At 39.2% G+C, this 23,141-nt stretch overlaps 1 protein-coding gene across 10 annotated transcripts in view; it reads left to right on the forward strand.

Annotated features, from left to right (window-relative positions):
• The window catches only part of adgrb3 (adhesion G protein-coupled receptor B3), a 355,792-nt gene extending 333,076 nt beyond the window's left edge, over positions 1-22,716 (forward strand). For 6 of the 10 annotated variants that reach the window (XM_061958771.1, XM_061958779.1, XM_061958788.2 and 3 more), the window contains 11 exons: positions 997-1,066; positions 1,448-1,514; positions 8,227-8,330; positions 9,026-9,124; positions 9,349-9,520; positions 9,629-9,724; positions 11,722-11,761; positions 13,096-13,766; positions 13,957-13,992; positions 14,802-14,906; positions 21,677-22,716. In XM_061958771.1, the coding sequence (XP_061814755.1) occupies positions 997-1,066; positions 1,448-1,514; positions 8,227-8,330; positions 9,026-9,124; positions 9,349-9,520; positions 9,629-9,724; positions 11,722-11,761; positions 13,096-13,766; positions 13,957-13,992; positions 14,802-14,906; positions 21,677-21,865 (1,649 nt within the window). In that variant the 3' untranslated portion in view covers positions 21,866-22,716. The remainder of the gene's footprint in view (positions 1-996; positions 1,067-1,447; positions 1,515-8,226; positions 8,331-9,025; positions 9,125-9,348; positions 9,521-9,628; positions 9,725-11,721; positions 11,762-13,095; positions 13,767-13,956; positions 13,993-14,801; positions 14,907-21,676) is intronic. The other 4 variants (XM_061958796.1, XM_061958801.1, XM_061958821.1 and 1 more) reach the window with 3 other exon arrangements.
• The last annotated feature ends 425 nt before the right edge of the window (positions 22,717-23,141 follow it).

Below are 23,141 nucleotides of genomic sequence, written 5' to 3' on the forward strand. Positions count from 1 at the left end.
CTCTATGTATAGATTTTATGAGGTACGTTGTGTTAAAACACTTTAAATAGAAAAGCTTTGTAAAGTCTGATTACAGTTTGACATTGTGATTTTGTATTGCCGAGGCAAAATCCAACGTTAACAACTTGATAAATAATTCTTTGAACGTAGCCCAAAGAGTTCCTTTTCTCAGATGAGCAAAAATGTCTCTTTTTTTAAAAGAAAAAAACAATCAGTTTGTTTTTGAAAGAGCCCACGTTCATTCTTCTTGTTACCTAGCAACAAACATGGCTCTCTTAGTCATTGCACAGCCACTGCTTCCTGAGAGTCGCTCCTATTCACATAGATTCATAAGAAAGATGCCATTGTACATCATCGGATGTTAAGGAAGACCGATTACCCAACATTTTAGATTGATTGAAATCCAGTTTGTTTGCATAACCTTCTATATTCTAAATTCAAAATTGATTAGAAAAAAGGATGCACGCCAAATGTAACTCGTTGTCTCTTAATTCCCCCTATGTGAAATATTGTGAATCTACGCAGGCGGTGATTTATGACACCCATGTGTACACTTTACCTCTTCAGTACTGCAGAGAGTGATTGTGGATGACCACGGGGGCTGCATGCGCCTCCTGACTCTAGGAAGCTGATTACATCAATAGCACCTGCATGCGCTTTCCAGAACATTAATATTCTGAGCACACAGTTGTAAGAACTGAGCCCATCATGCGAGAGCATTGGATTTTATATATATATATTTTTTACTGTACTGTGATAAAGCGTTTTTACTGTAGTGCTGCCTAGACTTTTATCATTGAAATAGCAATAGATTCTGATTTTTTCTTCAGCTTTAATGGTGCACTGTTGACAAATTCAGATACACATATTTTATTGTGTAAGTTATTGTTTGGTATGTAGTAAACTTTTTCACTGCACAATTCTGACAACAAAACTTTCCATTTTTGCCAATAACATAAAAGCGATTGACTAATTATTGATTGTATTCTCTTCAAGGTTTACCGGCTTTAGTGGTTGCTGTATCGATGGGATTCACCAAAACAAAAGGCTATGGGACACCCTTATAGTAAGTTTATCTTTTTTAAACGCTTTGATATTCAGTGGACATGCAGTACATCTATTGGGACACTTAAAAGTAATGATTAAGTGTCGCCGCAGTGGCTCACTTATCTTAAATAGGGCCATAAAGACAGTACCACGAACCCGATCAGATTTAGAGATTGCTCAGCAAGACCCCAATTTCTTGTGAGTTGTATCTCAGCTTGATACTGAGGGAATGAACACTGCTTAGAATCTCTTTAGTGTGTGAAAATGTGCAAGTAGAGTTACAGCATATGGCGCCTGCTCCCCTGACAATTACGGAAAACACAAGCTTATGTTATTGTGTGTGCCATTAACTCAGATGTTAATGGCTGCAAGTGAACTGTGCTGTCTCCTTTCTCTGCAGCTGTTGGCTGTCTTTGGAAGGGGGGCTCCTGTATGCCTTTGTTGGACCCGCAGCTGCTGTTGTGCTTGTAAGTTTCAACTATTAGATCCGATTCTTGACTACAGGGGAGATGTGAGAAATTGGCATGCCATCAACATTTAAGCAATTGTAATGGAGCTCAAATAGCACAGAAACAAAGCATTTGAGGTGGAGGTCAAAATTGCAAGTATAGGCACCCCATTAGGCATTTAGTTCATACTATTGCATATTTTTTACTCTGAACTGGAAACTATCTTGTGGAAAAGATAGCAGCCAGAAAATAGTTAGAAGACTTCTAGAAAAGTCTTCTAACTCATCTATCCATCCATATTCTCCCGCTTGTCCCTCTCGAGGTCTTTTAACCATTATATTTAATATTTGGTGAAAGGAAGGATATAATTAATTATGACACATCTCCATATTACACATGGGATTCTGCATGAGCAATGGAACTGTGGGCTTTGACTGTGTGGATTATTTCTCGTTCTTTCTTCTGTTTATTTCTGTTATGGAAGGTGGCAGTTATTATTAAGTGACAGGAGTAACAATCAAATTGATTATACAACATGTCTAGGGCTATGTTCAAACAATTCCATTTTTTTTGCCAATATGTGACATGTGTCTGATTGCTTTATGTTAAAGTGAACAGTACAATTCCGATTTATTTTCTAATCCAACCCAGGTCTCTTTTGTATGTGGATATAAATAAGATATGCTTCTGATGCAGCCGCAGTCTGAAGCTTCAGGTCCCGTTCATTCGACCTATAGGTTATCTAAAGGTGACGCAACAATTGTCTGTTAAAACAAATAGGCGTGGAAGTAAATGGTGGATTAAGGGGCATAAACGATGATGTTTTAGAAGTGATTATGGAGGACTTAAGTCAATGTCCCATTGCTCTGCCGCCTCACCAACACACTCCTTGGTATAGACGTAACAAAATCCTCGCTGCTCTACAAAGTACCCTGGCTAAAATGAATGCCCTCTTCCTTAATCTCACATTTGACTCCTTGAAATGTACATAAATGTGCCAGGACTGGCACCCACATGATCAGGGGAATGGGGACCGTATTTACTTTGGTAAACACAGGGCCCCACATGTGACATCATGTTTTGTGCACATGGGTGTCAGTTCACAGATGCATTCCGTTCGTTAGACATACAAACCCTGTTTCCATATGAGTTGGGAGATTGTGTTAGATGTAAATATAAATGGAATACAATGATTTGCAAATCATTTTCAACCCATATTCAGTTGAATATGCTACAAAGACAACATATTTGATGTTCAAACTGATAAACTTTTTTTTTTTTTTGCAAATAATCATTAACTTTAGAATTTGATGCCAGCACCATGTGACAAAGAAGTTGGGAAAGGTGGCAATAAATACTGATAAAGTTGAGGAATGCTCATCAAACACTTATTTGGAACATCCCACAGGTGAACAAGCAAATTGGGAACAGGTGGGTGCCATGATTGGGTATAAAAGTAGATTCCATGAAATGCTCAGTCATTCACAAACAAGGATGGGGCGAGGGTCACCACTTTGTCAACAAATGCGTGAGCAAATTGTTGAACAGTTTAAGAAAAACCTTTCTCAACCAGTTATTGCAAGGAATTTAGGGATTTCACCATCTACGGTCCGTAATATCATCAAAGGGTTCAGAGAATCTGGAGAAATCACTGCACGTAATCAGCTAAGCCCGTGACCTTCGATCCCTCAGGCTGTACTGCATCAACAAGCGACATCAGTGTGTAAAGGATATCACCACATGGGCTCAGGAACACTTCAGAAACCCACTGTCAGTAACTACAGTTGGTCGCTACATCTGTAAGTGCAAGTTAAAACTTTCCTATGCAAGGCGAAAACCGTTTATCAACAACACCCAGAAACGCCGTCGGCTTCGCTGGGCCTGAGCTCATCTAAGATGGACTGATACAAAGTGGAAAAGTGTTCTGTGGTCTGACGAGTCCACATTTCAAATTGTTTTTGGAAACTGTGGACGTCGTGTCCTCCGGACCAAAGAGGAAAAGAACCATCCGGATTGTTATAGGCGCAAAGTTGAAAAGCCAGCATCTGTGATGGTATGGGGGTGTATTAGTGCCCAAGACATGGGTAACTTACACATCTGTGAAGGCGCCATTAATGCTGAAAGGTACATACAGGTTTTGGAGCAACATATGTTGCCATCCAAGCAACGTTACCTTGGACGCCCCTGCTTATTCAGCAAGACAATGTCAAGCCACGTGTTACATCAATGTGGCTTCATAGTAAAAGAGTGCGGGTACTAGACTGGCCTGCCTGTAGTCCAGACCTGTCTGGAATGTGTGGCGCATTATGAAGCCTAAAATACCACAACGGAGACCCCCGGACTGTTGAACAACTTAAGCTGTACATCAAGCAAGAATGGGAAATAATTCCACCTGAGAAACTTGAAAAATGTGTCTCCTCAGTTCCCAAACGTTTACTGAGTGTAGTTAAAAGGAAAGGCCATGTAACACAGTGGTGAACATGCCCTTTCCCAACTACTTTGGCACGTGTTGCAGCCATGAAATTCTAAGTTAATTATTATTTGTAAAAAAAAACAAAAAAACGTTTATGAGTTTGAACATCAAATATCTTGTCTTTGTAGTGCATTCAATTGAATATGGGTTGAAATCATTGCAAATCATTGTATTCCGTTTATATTTACATCTAACACAATTTTCCAACTCATATGAAAACGGGCTTTGTAGATAGAAGTCGCATATTTTTTGGTAATGTAAACAACGACATAAAAAGACTTGATTTAGCAAAAAATCTGAATGAGGCATTATACAATGCTGTGTAAAAAGTGTTCAGGTGGGACTGTACCAACTTTGAAGTGTAAGAAATAGTATCCTCAAGTTTATAAAGCTTTTCATCAATATAAACCTTCCTGATTTGTCCCATTTTAGGCCCTCATTAAGGGCCTGATCTACTAAATGTTTACGTTTACGAAAACACGTACAAACATGATAGTACCCGCAAAGCTGATCTACTAAACCTGTGGACAGCGTCTATTTAGTGAGCAGAATAAGAAGCACAATTCATTTAGCCTGTCAGTCTTCATTAATATGCAGAATATATGCTGATTATCACAACGTCCACAATTGCTTGTATTACGACAAGTGATTTCTTCTCGGATGTGAAAACCAGTGGTGATAAACTAGGCTAAGATGGCTGTTGTACAGCAAGCAGCGCACGCACTATCTGAGTACACAAGAGGTCTATATTGTCCATCACAAAGCAGATATGAGCAACAAATCTAACAATGCAATGAAACAGATCCCTGTACTTAAAAAAAAAAAAAAAAAAAAAAAAAAAAAAAAAAGATTTGTCGAGTGATCCATCCATCCATCCATTTACTACCGCTTGTCCCGTTCGGGGTCGCGGGGGGTGCTGGAGCCTATCTCAGCTGCATTCGGGCGGTAGGCGGGTTACACCCTGGACAAGTCGCCACCTCATCGCAGGGCCGACACAGAAAGACGAGATTTGTCGAGTGATAAAAGATTATTCATCGGTGGAGTTCACAAACATAGCGAACTATCGTGTGCTCCAGACATCATTCTATACGACAAAACAGATGAAAACTTTGAAAAGCATGGAGGTCTACAACTTATTTGTATGTGGCTGTGTCAAGGTCATTGGTATCAAGACTCTCCTGGATAAATATGCATCGTTTTTGCTTTGGTAAGGTTTCATTTCGAGATTTAACTTCACGTCTCCTGTCATGTTAGTTGCCTGCCCCTGCTGTTGCATGGGCCACTTGCGAGTAGCGTGTTTTTTTCCGTCTTATCAAAATATAACTACCGTATAGATCTAAACAATGTGTATGTGCGGAAAGCTTCCTTTATGATCGTTGCTTTTGGTAAAAGCTTAACTCTTTTACGTTTTGCTCACATTTGATTTTTCTAGTTTAGACTTGCTGAGTTGATGCTCTTTGAAACACTCATAGCAAAAATGTGTTTTGAAAAATAAAAAATAATATCAAAATAAATGGGAAACACTAAATGTTAAAAGTATATCAAACAAACATTTTACATATTGGTCACTGCAAACTCGTGCATTCTTCGTCTCTGCTCCCTTGGACTGGAGTGCGTGGTACTTTTCTCGCCTTTTTTCATAAAATCTTGCATTATTCCGCCATTCTTGATTACCTCTCGAGGAACTCTGAAGAATTGTTTATCCTTTTCGCGATTTAAACGGTTCGTACAGCCGAAAACAATGCAAGCATAGGGCATTTTTCTTTGAGAAAGAATAAATGGTGCCTTGTACCCATTGAGAACAGATGCTGGCTTGACCACCACTCGTATTCAATGACCTGAACGTGGTCCGAACGTGACGTCATTTTGAATCCAAGCAATACTGAGAGGACAAAATGCAAATATAAATATTTAACACAGGCAGTGTGATTTATCATGAGTAAAACTCAACTACGAGAACTATTTTGTGTCTTTATTTAGCACGTCTAAAATGTATGTGCAAACTGACACAGTTACACAGCTGTAAAAAGGGAGGCATCTGCGTAGCAGCAGTGCACATGTTTGTCAACATATATGGACTGTCAAAAATAGAAATATCAGACATATTGTATTGAAGTATTATTGTAGAAAAAGTATTTGCACTCAATCGGTGCACATGTAATCCAATTCACGTGTGTGTGTACTAATTTGAGTGTCTGTATATCAATCCGAGTGTGTGTATTCAGATCCACGTACGTGTGTTTTATATCAGCATATGTATGTTTCAAATTGTCTGTCTGTCCCTAATCATAAAGAACCCTCCATAGGCTGTCTACTTCACGTGACTTTTGCCACACCTCTACAGTGTAAGATTTGTGCGCGTGCATCCAGATCCGTGAGCATCTAATACAACGTGTGAGCGCACATTCAGAAGCACATGCGTGTAATAAAATCTGCCTGTACCTATATATGATCTGCGAAAAGCAGGAACCCTGATTGGCTGTCGTTTTTAATCGTGATTTTTGCGACTCTTATGCCGTGTACGATTAAACGAGCGCATCCAGATTCGTGAGTGTGTAATCAGAAGTGCGTGCGTGTAATACAATCTGCGTGTGCATATCTGAGGTGTGCCTACATTTAACCATCACGGAACACACTACGCAATTTAAACAAATCAGAAACAACGTAAGGCGGATCTTGGCGTCTCTCTTTCACGCACCTCAGCGGTACGTTTTTTCTGATTGGTTTAAATTTGCATGGTGTCTTCCGTGGTTGGTTAAATGTAGGGACACCTCAGATACACACACGCAGATTGTATTACACAAATGCACTTCTGAATCGTACAAGGCAGAAGTATCGCAAAAGTCACGTGTAAAAAAGACAGCCAATAGAGGGTTCCTGCTTCAAACACATCATAGATACGCACACGCAGATTGTATTACACGAATGCACTTCTGAAAGCGCGTTCATAAAGTTGTATTACATGCTCAAGCATTTGGATACGTTCGCTCAAATCTTACACGGCAGAAGTGTCGCAAAAGTCTCGTGTAAGTAGACAGCCTTTCGAGGGCTCTTTCTGATTAGGGACAGACAGACAACTTTAAAACACACATACGCATATTTAAAACATATGTACGCAGATCTGAATACATACAGTGATGATGCTTTTTTTTTTTTTTTCTGTATTGTGTAGTTATAATTATATGCTTTTACTTGGAATTGTATTGAATTGTGGACCCCAGGAAGACTAGTGGGTTGTTGAGGCAACCAGCTAATGGGGATCCTTAATAAAAATCAAATCAAACAGTCAAGATTGATATACATACATACAAATTGGTACACACGCACACAAATTGGATTACACAGGCTCAGATTAAGATACACGTTTGCAAATAATCTTGCTACAATAACACTTCCATAATATTGTCTATTCAGCAATATCATTTTGTAATTTTACAGCTACTGGATGACTAGGGGGCTGATTAAAACAAATTCAATCGATTAGTTTATTTAATGATGTTTGGTTTTTCATATAGAAGATATATTAATAACATATCTCCTATGTGGACAAAAGACTTCTTCCAATATGCATTTTCTTGCATAATCTTCTTCACATTCGCAGTTAGTGTCGCAGCCTCTCCCATGAGCAACATTTTAAAGTGTTTTCCAAAGTAGATGCACCACAGGACTGCTTCTAAAATGGCCATAAAAACTTGACAAGAAGGAGGAGCATGTTAACATGGATGTGCAGCAAATAATTGAGTGTGTCTGTAGTGAAAGCCCTGTATAGCACACGCAACACGCCCACTAACAGTACACGCAGTTTTTTACAGTGTTTAGCGTGTGGTGTTTGGATCTTAGTACATCAGGCCCTCAGTTTTTGTGAGAGTAATGCCTCTGCATTAAACTCAGTATTGTACACTGCTGCTCCCGTTTTCTGTCAGTGGAGTTGCCGCTAACGCTGGTCGAAGGTGCCTTTCAGAGGAAGAAGTGTGTCTTATTAGGCAGATCTTTTCCTAAGGCTGCCGTGCCAGACTGAGTGTGCACGGTATGGCTCATCCGCCGGCTAAAATGCGACAGATATGAGCTAGAAAAAAACAAAATCTGGAGGTCAAAGCTCAGTGAACACACACGAGATCGAGATGGGGGTAAAAATGTGACAATGACATCAATCATTTCTGCTAATTGTAATGTCATGTCGGCATACCATACATTTAACAGTTATTTTGGAATAATCGTTGGTCGGATTTATTGAAAATCTGTTCCTTTCACTTTCAGGTTAACATGGTGATCGGTATCTTGGTGTTTAATAAATTAGTGTCCAGAGATGGTATACTGGACAAGAAGATGAAGCATCGTGCAGGGTATGACAGCACGTCCTTGTTAGTACCTCCATTTTCTTCTTTCCTATTTATGATGAACGTGTTGCATGATTTTAAGCATTGATGTGTCCTAATAATGTTGTAATTACAGCACATTTGAATGATTGTGTGTTCATTTCAGGAGATTACCTGTTATTAGTAGAGATGGGCATTCAACTACATTTCTTTGATCAATGAATTGGGGAAAATAATTATCAGTTATTTTTTATATATATTATTACATTAATATACATTTTCTTGTCCTGCTTTCTTCTGAACTTGTTTTTCTGCATTTCATTAAGCTTCAAGTTATGTTATTTGGATATTCAGATGTCTACAACAAAGGTTTTATTTGCTATTTCCATCTATCTACATGACTTCTGATCTTGATCTGGATGACAGTTGCTTGTACGAAAATTACACTTTACAACTATAGGGGGAGTCTGGGAGCAAAAAGTTATAAATATCTATTTACACCTGCTTTAATATACGTTTATATTCAGAGCTCATTTAAATTGTCTACAGGAAAACATATACATAACGAGGTCAACTCTCTCTTGGGAGTGGCAAGAATACACATTTCTTTGGCAGAATAAGTTCAAGATGAAACTACTACGCCCACAAGCTGGCTGCATGTGGCGTTACTAATATTTAACGATGCAGAGTGAGTGGCTGTTAACATCGTTGGTCACGCCGTTGTCTCTTCTGTCCCACAGACAGATGAGTGAGCCTCACACGGGATTAACTCTCAAGTGCGCCAAATGTGGTGTCGTATCAACGACTGCTTTGTCAGCGACTACAGCTAGCAATGCGATGTAAGTGACTTGTGAATCAATAAGACAATGCTGCATATACAGCAGGTCCACCACGCTAATGTGGAGCCACTGCCATGGCAACTGCTGTTCTCTCTATAAATCACATCACAGCAGACGTTAAATAAAAAAAACTTGTTTATGTATGTAATGGCCCTTATATTATAAACAGCACAAAGCAGTTATATGCAATATTTGCTCGATACATCCTGTATGCCTTCTCACAGGGCGTCCCTATGGAGTTCTTGCGTCGTCCTACCTCTACTGGCCTTGACCTGGATGTCCGCAGTGCTCGCCATGACGGACAAGCGTTCTATCCTCTTTCAGATCCTCTTTGCAGTCTTTGACTCACTGCAGGGATTTGTCATAGTGATGGTACACTGTATACTGCGACGAGAGGTAGAGCACCTACTGCATGTTTTGTAATCATTTATGAATATCTGCAAAGAGATATATTGATCATTTGCAAGAATTTAACTCAGACAGTGCAAATATGCCTGTTTTCAGGTACAAGATGCTTTCAGATGTCGACTCAGAAACTGCCAAGATCCAATTAGTGGTGATGCAACAGGAGGCTTCCCTAATGGCCATGCTCAGATTATGGTAAGTGCAATTCCCTCTTGCAATTCCCTCTTTTTTATGAAATCGTTAGCATGTATTGAAAGCAGTTGGGTTCTGTATGTTATGATGCTTTTATGCCTAGTTTAGTGGTTAACTTATTTATATTTCCATTTCCATTTGGCCAGAAATTGTTTTAAAGTCAAAGTTTCACCTGCATCCCAAACAAGATGAAATGAAATGGTCTACCACAGCAATTCCACTAAATTTGCCTCCATATAGCACTGCGTTGTTTTGCAGTGGCTAATAATTATCTTAGAATAGACGCTACATGACATTAGTGCTCCTCTTAGACCCAAAGCTCAACCCTCTATTTTGGTTTGATTGAAATTACCAGCCCCACCCTGCCAGGCACGCATCTCTCTCATTTCTCCTGCGGGGATAATGGAGCACTGCTCTCGGCCCGACCTCTGAAATTGGGATGCCAGTCTCTTCATCTAGCAGCAACTATGCCATTGGCATGATGGAGAAATGATCTGCCATTAGTATTCTAATACCCCTCTGAGGGAAATAGTCTTTACAAAAGCAAAATGGTGTCTGGCTCTCTCCGTTCAAAACCGTCATTTGCAGCAGGTGCAAAATGCTTCCCATTGCTGCATCATCATGCATTGATATGCACCACTTGGCCACTTAAATAGGTACATCTACACATTATATTTGGAAATCTGTATTAAAAGTATGGCTCAATTAGGGCTGGGCGATATATCGAATATACTCGATATATCGCGGGTTTGTCTCTGTGCGATATAGAAAACGACTCTATCGTGATATACGAGTATACGTTCTCAGGCAGTTGCTTTTAGCTGCGGGCATTACACTACAGGATCTCCTCACTCTTTCTTGTCTCTCCTTCTCACAGAGACATAAAACAAGCGCACCTTCTTACATACGTCACATACTGTCGCGCGTGAAATGTCACGCGCTCTCGCGGAGCAGAGAGGTAGCGGAATGGTAACGTTAGCTGTGGTGCTAACGAAGTGGTGCGGGTGGTAATACGAGAGAAAGAAAGTGTGAATCTGGTAACAAATGAAGGAAGAATTAATTCCCAAGAAAAACAGCACAGGGTCCATCGTCTAGGGGTGGTTTGGCTTCATGCGGGAAGATGTCGAACAAGTATGCGGCAAAAGCTAATTTGTAGCATGACTTGAAAAGTGACTTGTAAAGTCACCCGCTCGAGAATGAAGAGTGCTTGAAACTCCGCATGTCAACATCTCCGTTCGGTGCCACACCAACAAAATGCCCAAGCAACCTTTTCCAGATCAACACCGTATGAAAAAAATAGTCAACAACAGAAGAAGATGACGTCCGCAGTAACCTACCACATAGCGAAAGACATACACTATTTGATTTCCTATTATGCAGCTCATTTTTATTTGACATTTATTGAAATATCTGGTGTGACATTATGCACAAAAGTGCACTTTATTTGTTTTAAACTATTGTAGTGGCGTTCTGTACAAAAAGTGCACTTTAATTTAGTGTTTTTTTATAATGTCATCTTAGTGACATCATGCACAAAAGTGCGCTAATAGCTTGTTTTAAAATGTCTCTGACAATCTTGCACTTTCTGTTTTGGAAATGACATGAATGTTTGGGCCACTGCTTAATAACTGTTTAATAAATACAGTTTTGGTAAATTTACTTAGTTGTGGTTTCCCTCTCTGCATGAAAGTTTAAAATTAGCATACATTAATGCAGTATGAACAAGAATGTTTTAATGTAGACACATAGAATCATCATACTGGTGTGATTATATGCATCAAGTGTTAATTCAAGGCTAAGGCAAAATATTGAGATATATATTGTGTATCGTGACATGGCCTAAAAATATCGAGATATTAATAAAAGGCCATATCGCCCAGCCCTAGGCTCAATACAACATATGTTTATTGGTTTAATTCTTATCATACCAGGAGGTGTGTCTTATATTTATAAAGTACATTATACGTCTTTCTGATCATGTGACCGTGATGTACTTGCAGACTGACTTTGAGAAGGACGTGGACATCGCCTGCAGATCAGGTAAGAAGCATGTTTTCTTACCAACAATATCCTCGCCTCGCATCTATTAAAACACAAAAATGAGGTTACACAAGTAAAAATAGCCCCAGTTACATAACAACCAACAATCCCCACAGGACTTTTTTCACAGTTACCGAAGCACCCGACTTTAATCTGAGAACAAAACAGTATGAAAAAGGCTGTTGGCTACTTCTTTTGTATGTTGATTTTAAGTTAATAAGAGACTGCAATGTTTTTGTGTGGGATTTTGTCATCAGGATTTCTATAAATATATTTGCCACCTTCAAAAAGCTGGTGTTGCCTTTGGAGAATGTTATTTATAAAAACTGAATCATATGAATGGAAATGTAATGTTTTCCTTATTCCCCCCATTCACTACTTCCACCTTTAGTTGTTTTAAGGCGCAGACAAGAATATACTTTACGTTTTGTTATCTTCCTAAAGATTAGGACAAACGCATATCTAAAGCTCAAATTCATTCAGTTCTCAGAAGGTCTTTTGGTCAACATTCCTCAACCTTGTCGGACTAAAATGGACCTAGCTGACACGAAAAGGCAAGAACAGTCAGGTGGCATGAATAACTAATGAGCAGCCACAGACGGTAGTAAAACAGCCCTCTCCTTTATGCTAACAGTGTTTTACAATTATTATTAGAGCAAAAGTCACACTTGGTGCTGTCACCTCAGGTATAAAGGTTGATGATAATGTACTTAACAGGCTTTAAGGATGTTCATGGGCATTCAATTATTGAATATTTGAAATTAATGATGTTATTGTTTGCATCAGTGTAGCTCTGTTTGTGTGCAACTTTCTGTTTAAATAAGTAACATTTTTATGTCTAAAAATTAAACAAATGTTCTTTAACATAGATTATACCGATGGCAGCTATTCGTGATAACATACTATCTGTGTTGGCCCTGCGATGAGGTGGCGACTTGTCCAGGGTGTAGAAAATGGATGGATGGATGGATACATACATCTATCTTCCAGCATAAAGTCTTAATTTTGATTATTTTAGTGTTAGACATTTCACAGTTGAAAAATGCCTTGGCAAATGTATGCAGTGTGTAAGTGCTCTTGTCAGACTTTGAAATCTCTTTTATTTGGAACAGAAACATAAATCTCTGTCATTTGTTGAAAAAAACTGAAAGAAAAAGGGCTTCTTTGGAGGGGAGGCACTTTTTTTCTATTGTAAAACCTAATTTAATTTTTGCATCTGTGTCTGCTTCAGCTTAGAAAACAATACACTATTTACAAATTCATTGAAGGTCTCCTATTCTTTTGATAATGTTAATATAATTTAGATAATAACTGGTTTGATACTTTCCTCATAGCCCTCCACAAAGACATGGGCTCGTGTCGTGCCGCCACAATCACAGGCACCCTCTCCCGCATTTCCCTCAATGACGAGGAGGACGAGAAGGCTCCTGAAGGCCTCAACTACTCCACGCTGCCTGGCAACATCATCTCCAAAGTCATAATCCAGCAGCCTTCGGGGCTGCACATGTCTATGGGAGTGGGCGATCTGAAGGAGCAGTCGCTTGCCGACAGCAACGCCGAGTTGCGGCGCGCTGTGTATCTGTGCACCGACGACGCCATGCGCCAGAGTGACCAGAACATGGGGGGCCACGATATGGAGGGCCACCCACAACAGAGCCAGATGATGGAGACGGACTACATCGTCATGCCCCGTGCGGTGGTTTCCGGGTCGGCCACTCTGCCCGCACATTTAAAGGACGACGCCAAGATGAACATCACCATGGATGCGCTGCAGCACGAGAGGCTGATGCATTACAAGATGAGTCCCGACTTCAACATCAGCCCATCGGGCATGGACCACATGAATGTGAACCTGGAGCAGCAGTACCCCAGCGCCCCAGATCAGATGCAGAACCTGCCCTTCGAACCGCGTACGGCCGTCAAGAACTTCCTCGCTGAGATGGAGGAGAGTGCGGGCCTCTCCAGGAGTGAGACAGGCTCCACGATATCTATGAGCTCCTTAGAGGTACATAATGCAGCTACAGAGACACAACATTAGGCATGAGACCTCAGTATAATGTATAGTTACTGTCATATACAGTATTTGTTATTGAAGGAATCTTTGAGTTGAGGTGTCCCTAATGTTGTGGCCAGTGTGTGTCACTTTACAGTATAAAAAGCTTCAAACTCTCATGTACTTGGTTTATTTTTTACAGAGACGAAAATCACGCTATTCTGATCTGGACTTTGAGGTATGTCAAAACACGTTTCTTCCCTCTAGACATGCATCCGTCTTATTTTTTCAATCTACGGAGCAAAGCCATCCTTGTGTTTGTCATTTGATTTACTCGTACTTGTTGTGCCTCTTAAGCTTATTGGAGTTACAGCCTTGACCCAACAAGATTTATTGTGTAGTTGAGGTAAAATCAAGGCTGTCCACAGACAAACAGGGCGAACGTTCTCATCTACATTTTGTCCTCCATGTCATCCATCCATCGGCTTTATGTTAATTTGGAAATGATATGCTTTAAAAGGCATTTGCACATTCCATATCTGATTTCAACTACTTGTCCTGGCATGCTAATTCCCACCCACTTTTGGCAGGTTTTCCCGCATTCAGTCGCATTGCCAAATCAGGTTTTACTGCATATAGTAATATATAGTACCCTTTCAAAGTAAAGGAAACGTACAATCAAAGCTTCTGGCAGCTGTTCTGGCATGAGGAGCTTTTTGCGTTCAAATAGTCACACACCAACTCTTTAAATAGAAGCCCTGCGCCAAGATTGGATTATAAGGATTTCTCCTACGCCAACAAAATGTTAAATGAGGCAATTTGTCACAAAAGAATTAAGTTAAATGCAGATGCTCTTGCCATGTCCAATGAAATAGTTAACGTTTCCTTTATTTTGTCAGTTCCTGTACGTATAAAGTATATGCAGACGCTGGCCCATGAGTAAACTACCTTGACACCAACACATTGATCACAGTGCGAGTGGGTGGAGACAAGATGCATTTCCATTATTGGCTGTCAATACCAAAGCAAAAACCCTTGCCATTGCAGAAAGTCATGCACACGAGGAAAAGACACATGGAGCTGTTCCAGGAACTGAATCAGAAATTTCAAACCTTGGACCGATTTCGAGACATACCAAATATGGGCAGCATGGTGAGTAACAGGAAAACAGTGGGCCACATTTAAAAGGCGTATTTAGTTGTTAGGGCAGGGTACATGTGTGTGATTATGCTAATGACAGCGTTTTATGGAAGTGAACCTTCCTTATTAGCGCCACCAGCTGGCCATGGGGGGTTTGGACATTTAGTGGGCTGCCCCCCTTGTTCTCCTCTTAAAGGGAACGACACATTTTCTCCTCAAGGCCAGTCAGTCTCAGGGAAGAAAGATGCTTGGTAATGTTGCCGTAATCGAGAGTGCATCCATTCCAATGCAAGGCCATGAATGTACTTTGATTTACATCATTTATCTACCTAGCAACATCATCCTTTATGATTTCAACTTCCATGAATGCATGGCCGATATTTTAATCTATCCACATCCTTTACCTGACGTGCTGTTCTTCTGAGACTGCATTTACACTACAACTGACCTAATTCACATTGTGTTATTATACATCTACAGTGCACCCGGAAAGTATTTACAGTGCTTGACTTTTTCCACATTGTGTTATATGGAATAAATTCATTTTTGTCCTCAAAATTCTACACACAATACCCCATAATGACAGTATACATATATATATATATATATATATATATATATATATATATATATATATATATATATATATATATGTTGTTTATATATATTTTTTATTTATTTTTTTATTTATTTTATTTTTAAAAAAAATCACAAGTACGTAAATACTCACAACCTTTGCTCAATACTATGTTGATGCACCTTTAGCAGCAATTACAGCTTCAAGTCTTTTTGAATACCATGCCAAGTTTTTGGCCTATCTTTGGGCAGTTTTGCTTGTTCGTCTTTGTTCATTCCTCTTTGCAGCACCTCTCAAGCTCCATCAAGTTGGATGGGAAGTGTTGGTTGTCATTCAGGATGTCTCTGTACATTGCTGCATTCATCTTAGTCTAGTCAGAGAGGTGACCAAGAACTCGACAGTCACTCTGTCAGAGCCACAGCATTCCTCTTTGGAGAGAGGAAAACCTTGCAGAAGGACAACCATCTCTGCAGCAATCCACCAATAAGGCCTGTATGGTATAGTGGCATGACGAAGGCCATTTCTCAGTAAAACGTGCACCTGAAAGACTCTCAGACCATGAAAAACAAAATTCTCTGGTCTGATGAGACAAAGATTGAACTCTTTGGCATGAATGCCAGGTATCATGTTTGGAGGAAACCAAGCACTGCTCGTCACCAGGCCAATACCATCCCTACAGTGAAGCATGGTGGTGCCAGCATCATGCTATGGGGGTGTTTTTTAGTGGCACAAACTGGGAGATTAGTCAGGATAAAGGGAAAGATGAGTGCAGCAATGTACAGAGACATCCTGGATGAAAACCAACGCATGTCATCCAACCTGATGGAGCTTGAGATGTGCTGCAAAGAGAAATGGCCGCAACTGCCCAAAGATAGGTGTACCAAGACTTGAGGCTGTAATTGCTGGCAAAAGTCAATACTTAAGTACATGTGATTTTTTAGTTTTGAATTACCGGTATGAATAAATCTGCTAACTCTAAAAAAAACCCCAACATTTTGGAATAAAGCTGTTACATAACAAAATGTGGAAAAAGTGAAGTGTTGTGAATGCTTCCCGGATGCACCGTACCAATGTGACTAACAACACCAAAATCCATCAATCAATGATGTAAACACTGCTGCTGAATGCTCCTGGTGCCACTTGTACACAGTGAGACTGACAACGCCCAAAGACACTTCAAACTGCTCAGTTAGTACAGCTTCAGTTTTATTCCATTGATTTTAGACAAGCAGATGTATTATGCATGTACAGTATACAGTTCACTCAGTTAGCAGTGCAAACAGTCACATAGAAGACAGCACATTCACAACCTTTCCCCCCCCTCAACTCCACCAGTGAATCTACTGCAGTGATTCTCTCAGGAATGACTTCCATTTCATATTCCACGCAGCGGCGCCTCCTTCCTTTTTGCCAAAACGTCTTTAAAAATGTGCACACAAATGGGGCACACATTAGAAGTACATAGTGAAGTTAAAGTTCATCACATCTACAGTGGAACCTCTAAAGTAAACACCCCCAGATTCATGCGATTGGGGGCTTACTTTTTCCAAGGATAAATAAGAATCAAGGTCTGTGACCGAAAATAGTGCGTTTGAATTTGGATCTCGCATGACCTCGTTTCGGTGAGCATCACTAATTTCAGAAAGTAAGTGAACTTGACAAGACTTGTTTGTGCTTTGGCTTTTTAACCCATATTCCAAAGGAAGAATCATTCTCAACAAAGATTAAGAGGGAAAATGTGGTGAGAATATTGTGTGAAGTGAGCTTTCTAGCTCGCTGCCGAGTAGTACCTGTAGTACCGACTACCTGCTGTCTAATAAAGTAGTAACTTGGTTTTTATTAGTAATCCGTTCCAAAAAACGATATGTACAAGTTTCCCATCAGAAGTAATTTAAATCAAACACCCAAAAATATCAACACAAAACCCATAATAATTATAGTTTTACATGCAGAAAACAATAAATATAAATACATGACTGTTGCGTCACATATTGGCGAAGACGATGATCAGCGTTTCTCACCTTACTTATCAAAATGCTATCACTCACGACTTCCTTCTGTTTCTCGGTGCATTATTTTGCAGCTGTACTAAATTTTAAAAAAGCACAAAGACAGAGTGACCAACATGTAGGGCTACATTGTAGCTAAAATAATAGGGACAATTATTTTATCAATATTGAAATCCTGATTATAGGTCACAACAATGTATTCCGTCAGGTAAACCATATTATTTCCCACAGATCAGAAATCTACTTGCGGTAACGTTTGGGGGTGTGGATGTTTACTAATCATATCATTTATAATGAAATAGTCTAATAAAAAGGCAAAATAGATGTTATCTATATATATTTAAAGACACATCTTTGTGTTTATGCTCATTATTAGTATTAACATTTAATATTTTTCCTCATTACATGATGCGTATAGCTCTATTTATACAATTGTGATGTTTTTTTTTCAGTGCCATAAAAACACCGACATGTTATGTGGGTGGTCTGCGCGACATCAATTGGACACCCTCGTTGGATTTAATCATACATTAATCGAGGCGACGTGCTGAAGTAGTCCTGGAGAAGATTGTTAAAGGCGGTCAGCGTTAGGGCTGCACGATTAATCGACATCGAATGCACGTTTATTCGTCTCTCGCTTCAAACAGGGAGAAAGACGTCTCACTCTGTGCATGAGTGCGTATATTTAACAGTAGAATTAACTGAACCGGTGAGCCCTTTTTTTTCAGTCATCAACAATCTTTGTCCCGGTGGAGGAGAACGGCGTGCCAGCTTTACACATGCAGGAAGCAAAGACAGACCGCCTCTTTACTCGCGACCGGACGCAATGAAACAAAAATAGGAGGTACACAAAATATGATTATAAAGCCAAATGTCCCGTTTTGGTAATATTTTAGCTTCAAATCGGATGGGCAATATACGCCCATCAACACGGACGAAATAGTGAGAATACCGTGATCACTTGATGGCAGTAAACAAAAAGACTGGGTAAAAAATGCACTTTGAGATGTTTAATATTTATTTAAATTACATTTTTGCTCACAAAAATGTGTCCATTTAATTTTTTTGTCTATTTATTTAGGATAAAAATGTATTTACCTTCCAATTACAGTACAATGGTAAACAATTCTACAGTAATGAGAAATACAAGTTCATATATTTTTAAATGGTTACTTGCATTATTATTGTTATATATTATGATTACATTATAATCACTGTATACTTTTTATTGGTTATTTCTTCATATTAAGAGCATGATGTAGACAAAAGCTCTAAATCTGTCTGCAGAAAGCTAAATATTTTTGAAAGTAAATTATTGCATATTGTTCTAATACGTGGCACCTTGACATAAGAAAATGTTGATTGACAGTCTAAAAGTAACATGTCCTCCTTCACTGGTTATTATCACATTATCACACATATGCAGCGGAGTCTGCTTTTTAAATGTTAATATCGCCAACGATCACCCTCATTTAATCATGGCAGACAAAATCTTAATCGGGATTATAATATATAGCCTATTAGCTACGCACTATTTGCTAGTGATTCACTGTAAATTCGGCCACCAAACAAATTCTGAAGATATAGACCCAAAATAGCCTTTTGGGCTGTCGGCCAAAAGACTTTGATCACCAAAACAACACTGCCGAAACAGGATGTTGTGATGACGCAAGCAAGACACACGCTATTGTCTGGAGCAGGGGCAGCATGTCTGCGATGTGCATGGGCGTACTGGAATATATCTGAGATATACCCGCGGACAGCTAGCTACAAAATGTGCAAATATTAAGAGGACAGTGGAGCAAGTGTGAAGTCAGTGAGTGCTTTGGGATGGTAGAGGCTCGCTGCAGCTCTCATTGTTTGTCGTGGAAATAGTCTCCAAACACGAGTGCACTCCAATAACACCAATGTACGACACATGTAGTAAAAAAACTTGTCAGAAGTGCTCTTCAAAATAGTCGTGCACAAGTGTACTGGAAGTAATGTCATTAAAATGGGGGCCCCAATGGCTTTAAGCAGCATGCATAATGAATGAATGAAGTGTTTGTACGCCGAAACATGGTTCGCACACACAGGCATACTGTATTTGGCGCGATGTAAACGTTCGTAAAATGAAAAGGACGCAAATAAAGGTGTTAGTAAATCGAGGTTCCACTGTACTTTGTTTTAAAAATGTTAATAAAACCTTTGCACAACAGGTTACATGTTACAAAATCTCCTCTTGGCCGTTGATGTTTGATTATACATGCAACCAGTAAGCACGGAAATGGCCTAAAAACGTGTTTAAAAAAATATATATATATTTATTTTTTGGTCACCCCTACAGTTAAGGGGGAACTGCACTTTTTGGGGAATTTTGCCTATTGTTCACAAACATTGAGAGAAATGACAACCAATGTTTTTTGGGGTTTTTTCGCATTCTAAATATTAAATGCGTTTAAAAGTTTGCTTGCAATGAAGCCTATAGAGCCCTCAAAAAAACATCCAAACACCTCCATTGAGGTTTTATTTACATGATAACAGGCACATTTATAATACCTAGGGATGTCCGATAATGTCTTTTTGCCGATATCTGATATTCTGATATTGTCCAACTCTTTAATTACCGATACCGATATCAACCGATATATGCAGTCGTGGAATTAACACATTATTATGCCAAATTTGGACAACCAGGTATGGTGAAGATAAGATACTTTTTTTAAACATTCATAAAATAAGATAAAAAAAAATTAAAAACATTTTCTTGCAAGAAAAAAGAAAGTAAAACAATATAAAAACAGTTACATAGAAACTAGTAATTAATGAAAATTAGTAAAATTAACTGTTAAAGGTTAGTACTATTAGTGGACCAGCAGCACGCAGAATCATGTGTGCTTACGGACTGTATCCCTTGCAGACTGTATTGATATATATTGATATATAATGTAGGAACCAGAATATTAATAACAGAAAGAAACAACCCTTTTGTGTGAATGAGTGTAAATGGGGGAGGGAGGTTTTTTGGGTTGGTGCACTAATTGTAAGTGTATCTTGTGTTTTTTATGTTGATTTAATAAAAAATAAAAAAAACATACCGATAAAAAAAACGATACCGATAATTTCCGATATTACATTTTAACGCATTTATCGACCATAATAACATTTAATATTTAGATTTTTTTAAGCAGCTAATTTAAAAAACGCATCGCGTTTGCTTTTTTTTCCCTTCATCACTGATTATTACTCACAGTAGACATAACAATAAATACATAATAAAACATCACTTACTGTCTGCCAAGCGTCTTTTCGTGTCATCCTCGCTAGTTTCGGGTCCTAAATGGCTGTCAAAGTGCACCAACTTGTCGCAATACCTACTCAGACTTATTCTGTCCAGGTGAGAGGCATGATTTATGACCGAGAATGAACTTACAGGGAGCAAGGAAGCAGCTGATCAGTCGAATGTACCATGAATTGATTAACGTGGACCCCGACTTCAACAAGTTGAAAAACATATTCGGGTGTTACCATTTAGTGGTCAATTGTATGGAATATGTGCTGTATTGTGCAATCTAATAATAAAAGTCTCAATCAATCAATCGATGATGTAAACATAGGGACACAACCTTGTGATCCCTTTGCCAGTATAAATACTCCGTCTGCGTTAGCGCTTATAATAACAATATCACTAATACTTGGTTAATATTCAAATCCAGAAAGAGAATATTGTTGGCCATTTTTGAACGGTTATTTATTGGACTTTATGGGCGAAATAGTGGACTTTTATTGACATTTACTTAATATTTAGATCGCATTAAAAAAAATCCATCAGTCGTCATGTCTTTCATGATAGTGAACAATAGGCAAAATTCCCCCAAAAAGTGCAGTTCCCCTTTAAGCTTATGTTTACACTTGTATTATAAGTTAGAATGTTTAAAAAATAATCTACAATAAAATAGTTTTATTACTGACATATTTTTTAACACTTGAGTGTTTAATCAAAACAATTGTCCCTATGCATTGTAATATTCTTCACACTACCATGACGGCCGGGTTAAGCACCTGTACATTTTAACGCATGTTTTAAAAGTTCCATCAACGAGAGGTTTCACTGTACGGCGCTAAGATTCTATGCGTTGCTTTTGAGTGACTTCCATTTCATTGCGTGGTCAAACGGCGAGGACGGCGTGGCGCTAACGCGGCGTCCATATTTGCAGGACAAGGCAATGCCAAACAAGAACCCGTGGGAGAGCTACAACCCGGCGTGCGAGTACCAGAATTACGCCACGATGAATGTACTAGACTCTAGCGCCAAGGACTCACTGGAGATGACGCCTGCAGAATGGGAAAAGTGTGTCAACCTCCCCTTGGACGTCCAGGAAGGGGACTTCCAAACAGAGGTGTAGAGGAAGACAAACGGAAGGAGGACAGAAGTATTTTGCACTGAATAAAGCAACAGACTTTTCTAACAGCCTTGGCATTCATGTGTGGATAATCGGAGCGCGGCAGAGACTTCCTGTGCCAACACAAGACTAAAGACACACTGAGGAACATGGGGAGCGGGGGGGAGAAGTGAAAGGAAAACCATCAGTGTTACTTTTTTGTATTCTCACTAGTGTACTTAGTGCGGGGCAGCCTGGTGTACAATATTTACCATCACGTGTTCTCTCAAAGGCAAAACAAAATAATTATACAACAAAAACACAGATGAAAGCTCACAGAGCAGACGACACGCCATGTGGTCCCAGCTTCATGGGGTCTGGTCCCCACTAGACCCAGGAGCACAATGTATATATTTATGCAGGTTTTTAAAAGCGTTTATAACAGTCCGTTTGGCCATTACGACACTTTTTACTTTCTAGTAAGAAACGAGGCAAAGAGGATCTTTCGTGTCGATATTCCAATGAATGTGTGTCCAGCTACATTCTTCATTGCTTTCAATGCAATAAAGATGACTCACTTTTATATAAATAATATATTTCACAACTTTAATACTGCAGGACCCGCTTGAAGGATTCCCCCGGCAAGCTCTCCCATCTGCAGCCCTGTATCAAATATTTAAAAAACAAAAAACAACATGTTGTATGGTGTAAATAAACTTTTGTCTACATATGTTTTGATTGTGCCAATTTATTTTAATGAGGAAAAAAGAAAAAAAGAGATACAAATAATGCCAACCTGATCAAAAGTTCTCGCGAAAATGTTAACATTTGAAAAGGAATGTAAATAAAAGAGGAAATATGTTCGTACTGCTTCAGACGTGGTGTCAACTTTATGCTTCTTCTTCACTTTCGCACTAGCCAGAATTCATTGTCATGTTCATGTTGACTTATTGGTGTGAAGGTTCATTTGTGTCTTAATTATGAAAGCTTTTTTCCATCCATCCATCCATTTTCTACCGCTTATTTCCCTTCGGGGTCGCGGGGGGTGCTGGAGCCTATCTCAGCTACAATCGGGCGGAAGGCGGTGTACACCCTGGACAAGTCGCCATCTCATCGCAGGGCCAACACAGATAGACAGACAACATTATGACACTGAATTTATGGAACTTAATTTTTTTGCGTGTGAATTTTTTTAACTGAATTCATTTTTACATCAAATTATTTCATTGAAAAAAATTCAGTGTAAAAAAAATAAATCAGTGTACAAAAAATCAGTGGATAAAAATTCAGTGTTAAAAAA

Source organism: Nerophis lumbriciformis, linkage group LG02 (assembly GCF_033978685.3).
Source record: "Nerophis lumbriciformis linkage group LG02, RoL_Nlum_v2.1, whole genome shotgun sequence".
NCBI lineage: Eukaryota > Metazoa > Chordata > Actinopteri > Syngnathiformes > Syngnathidae > Nerophis > Nerophis lumbriciformis.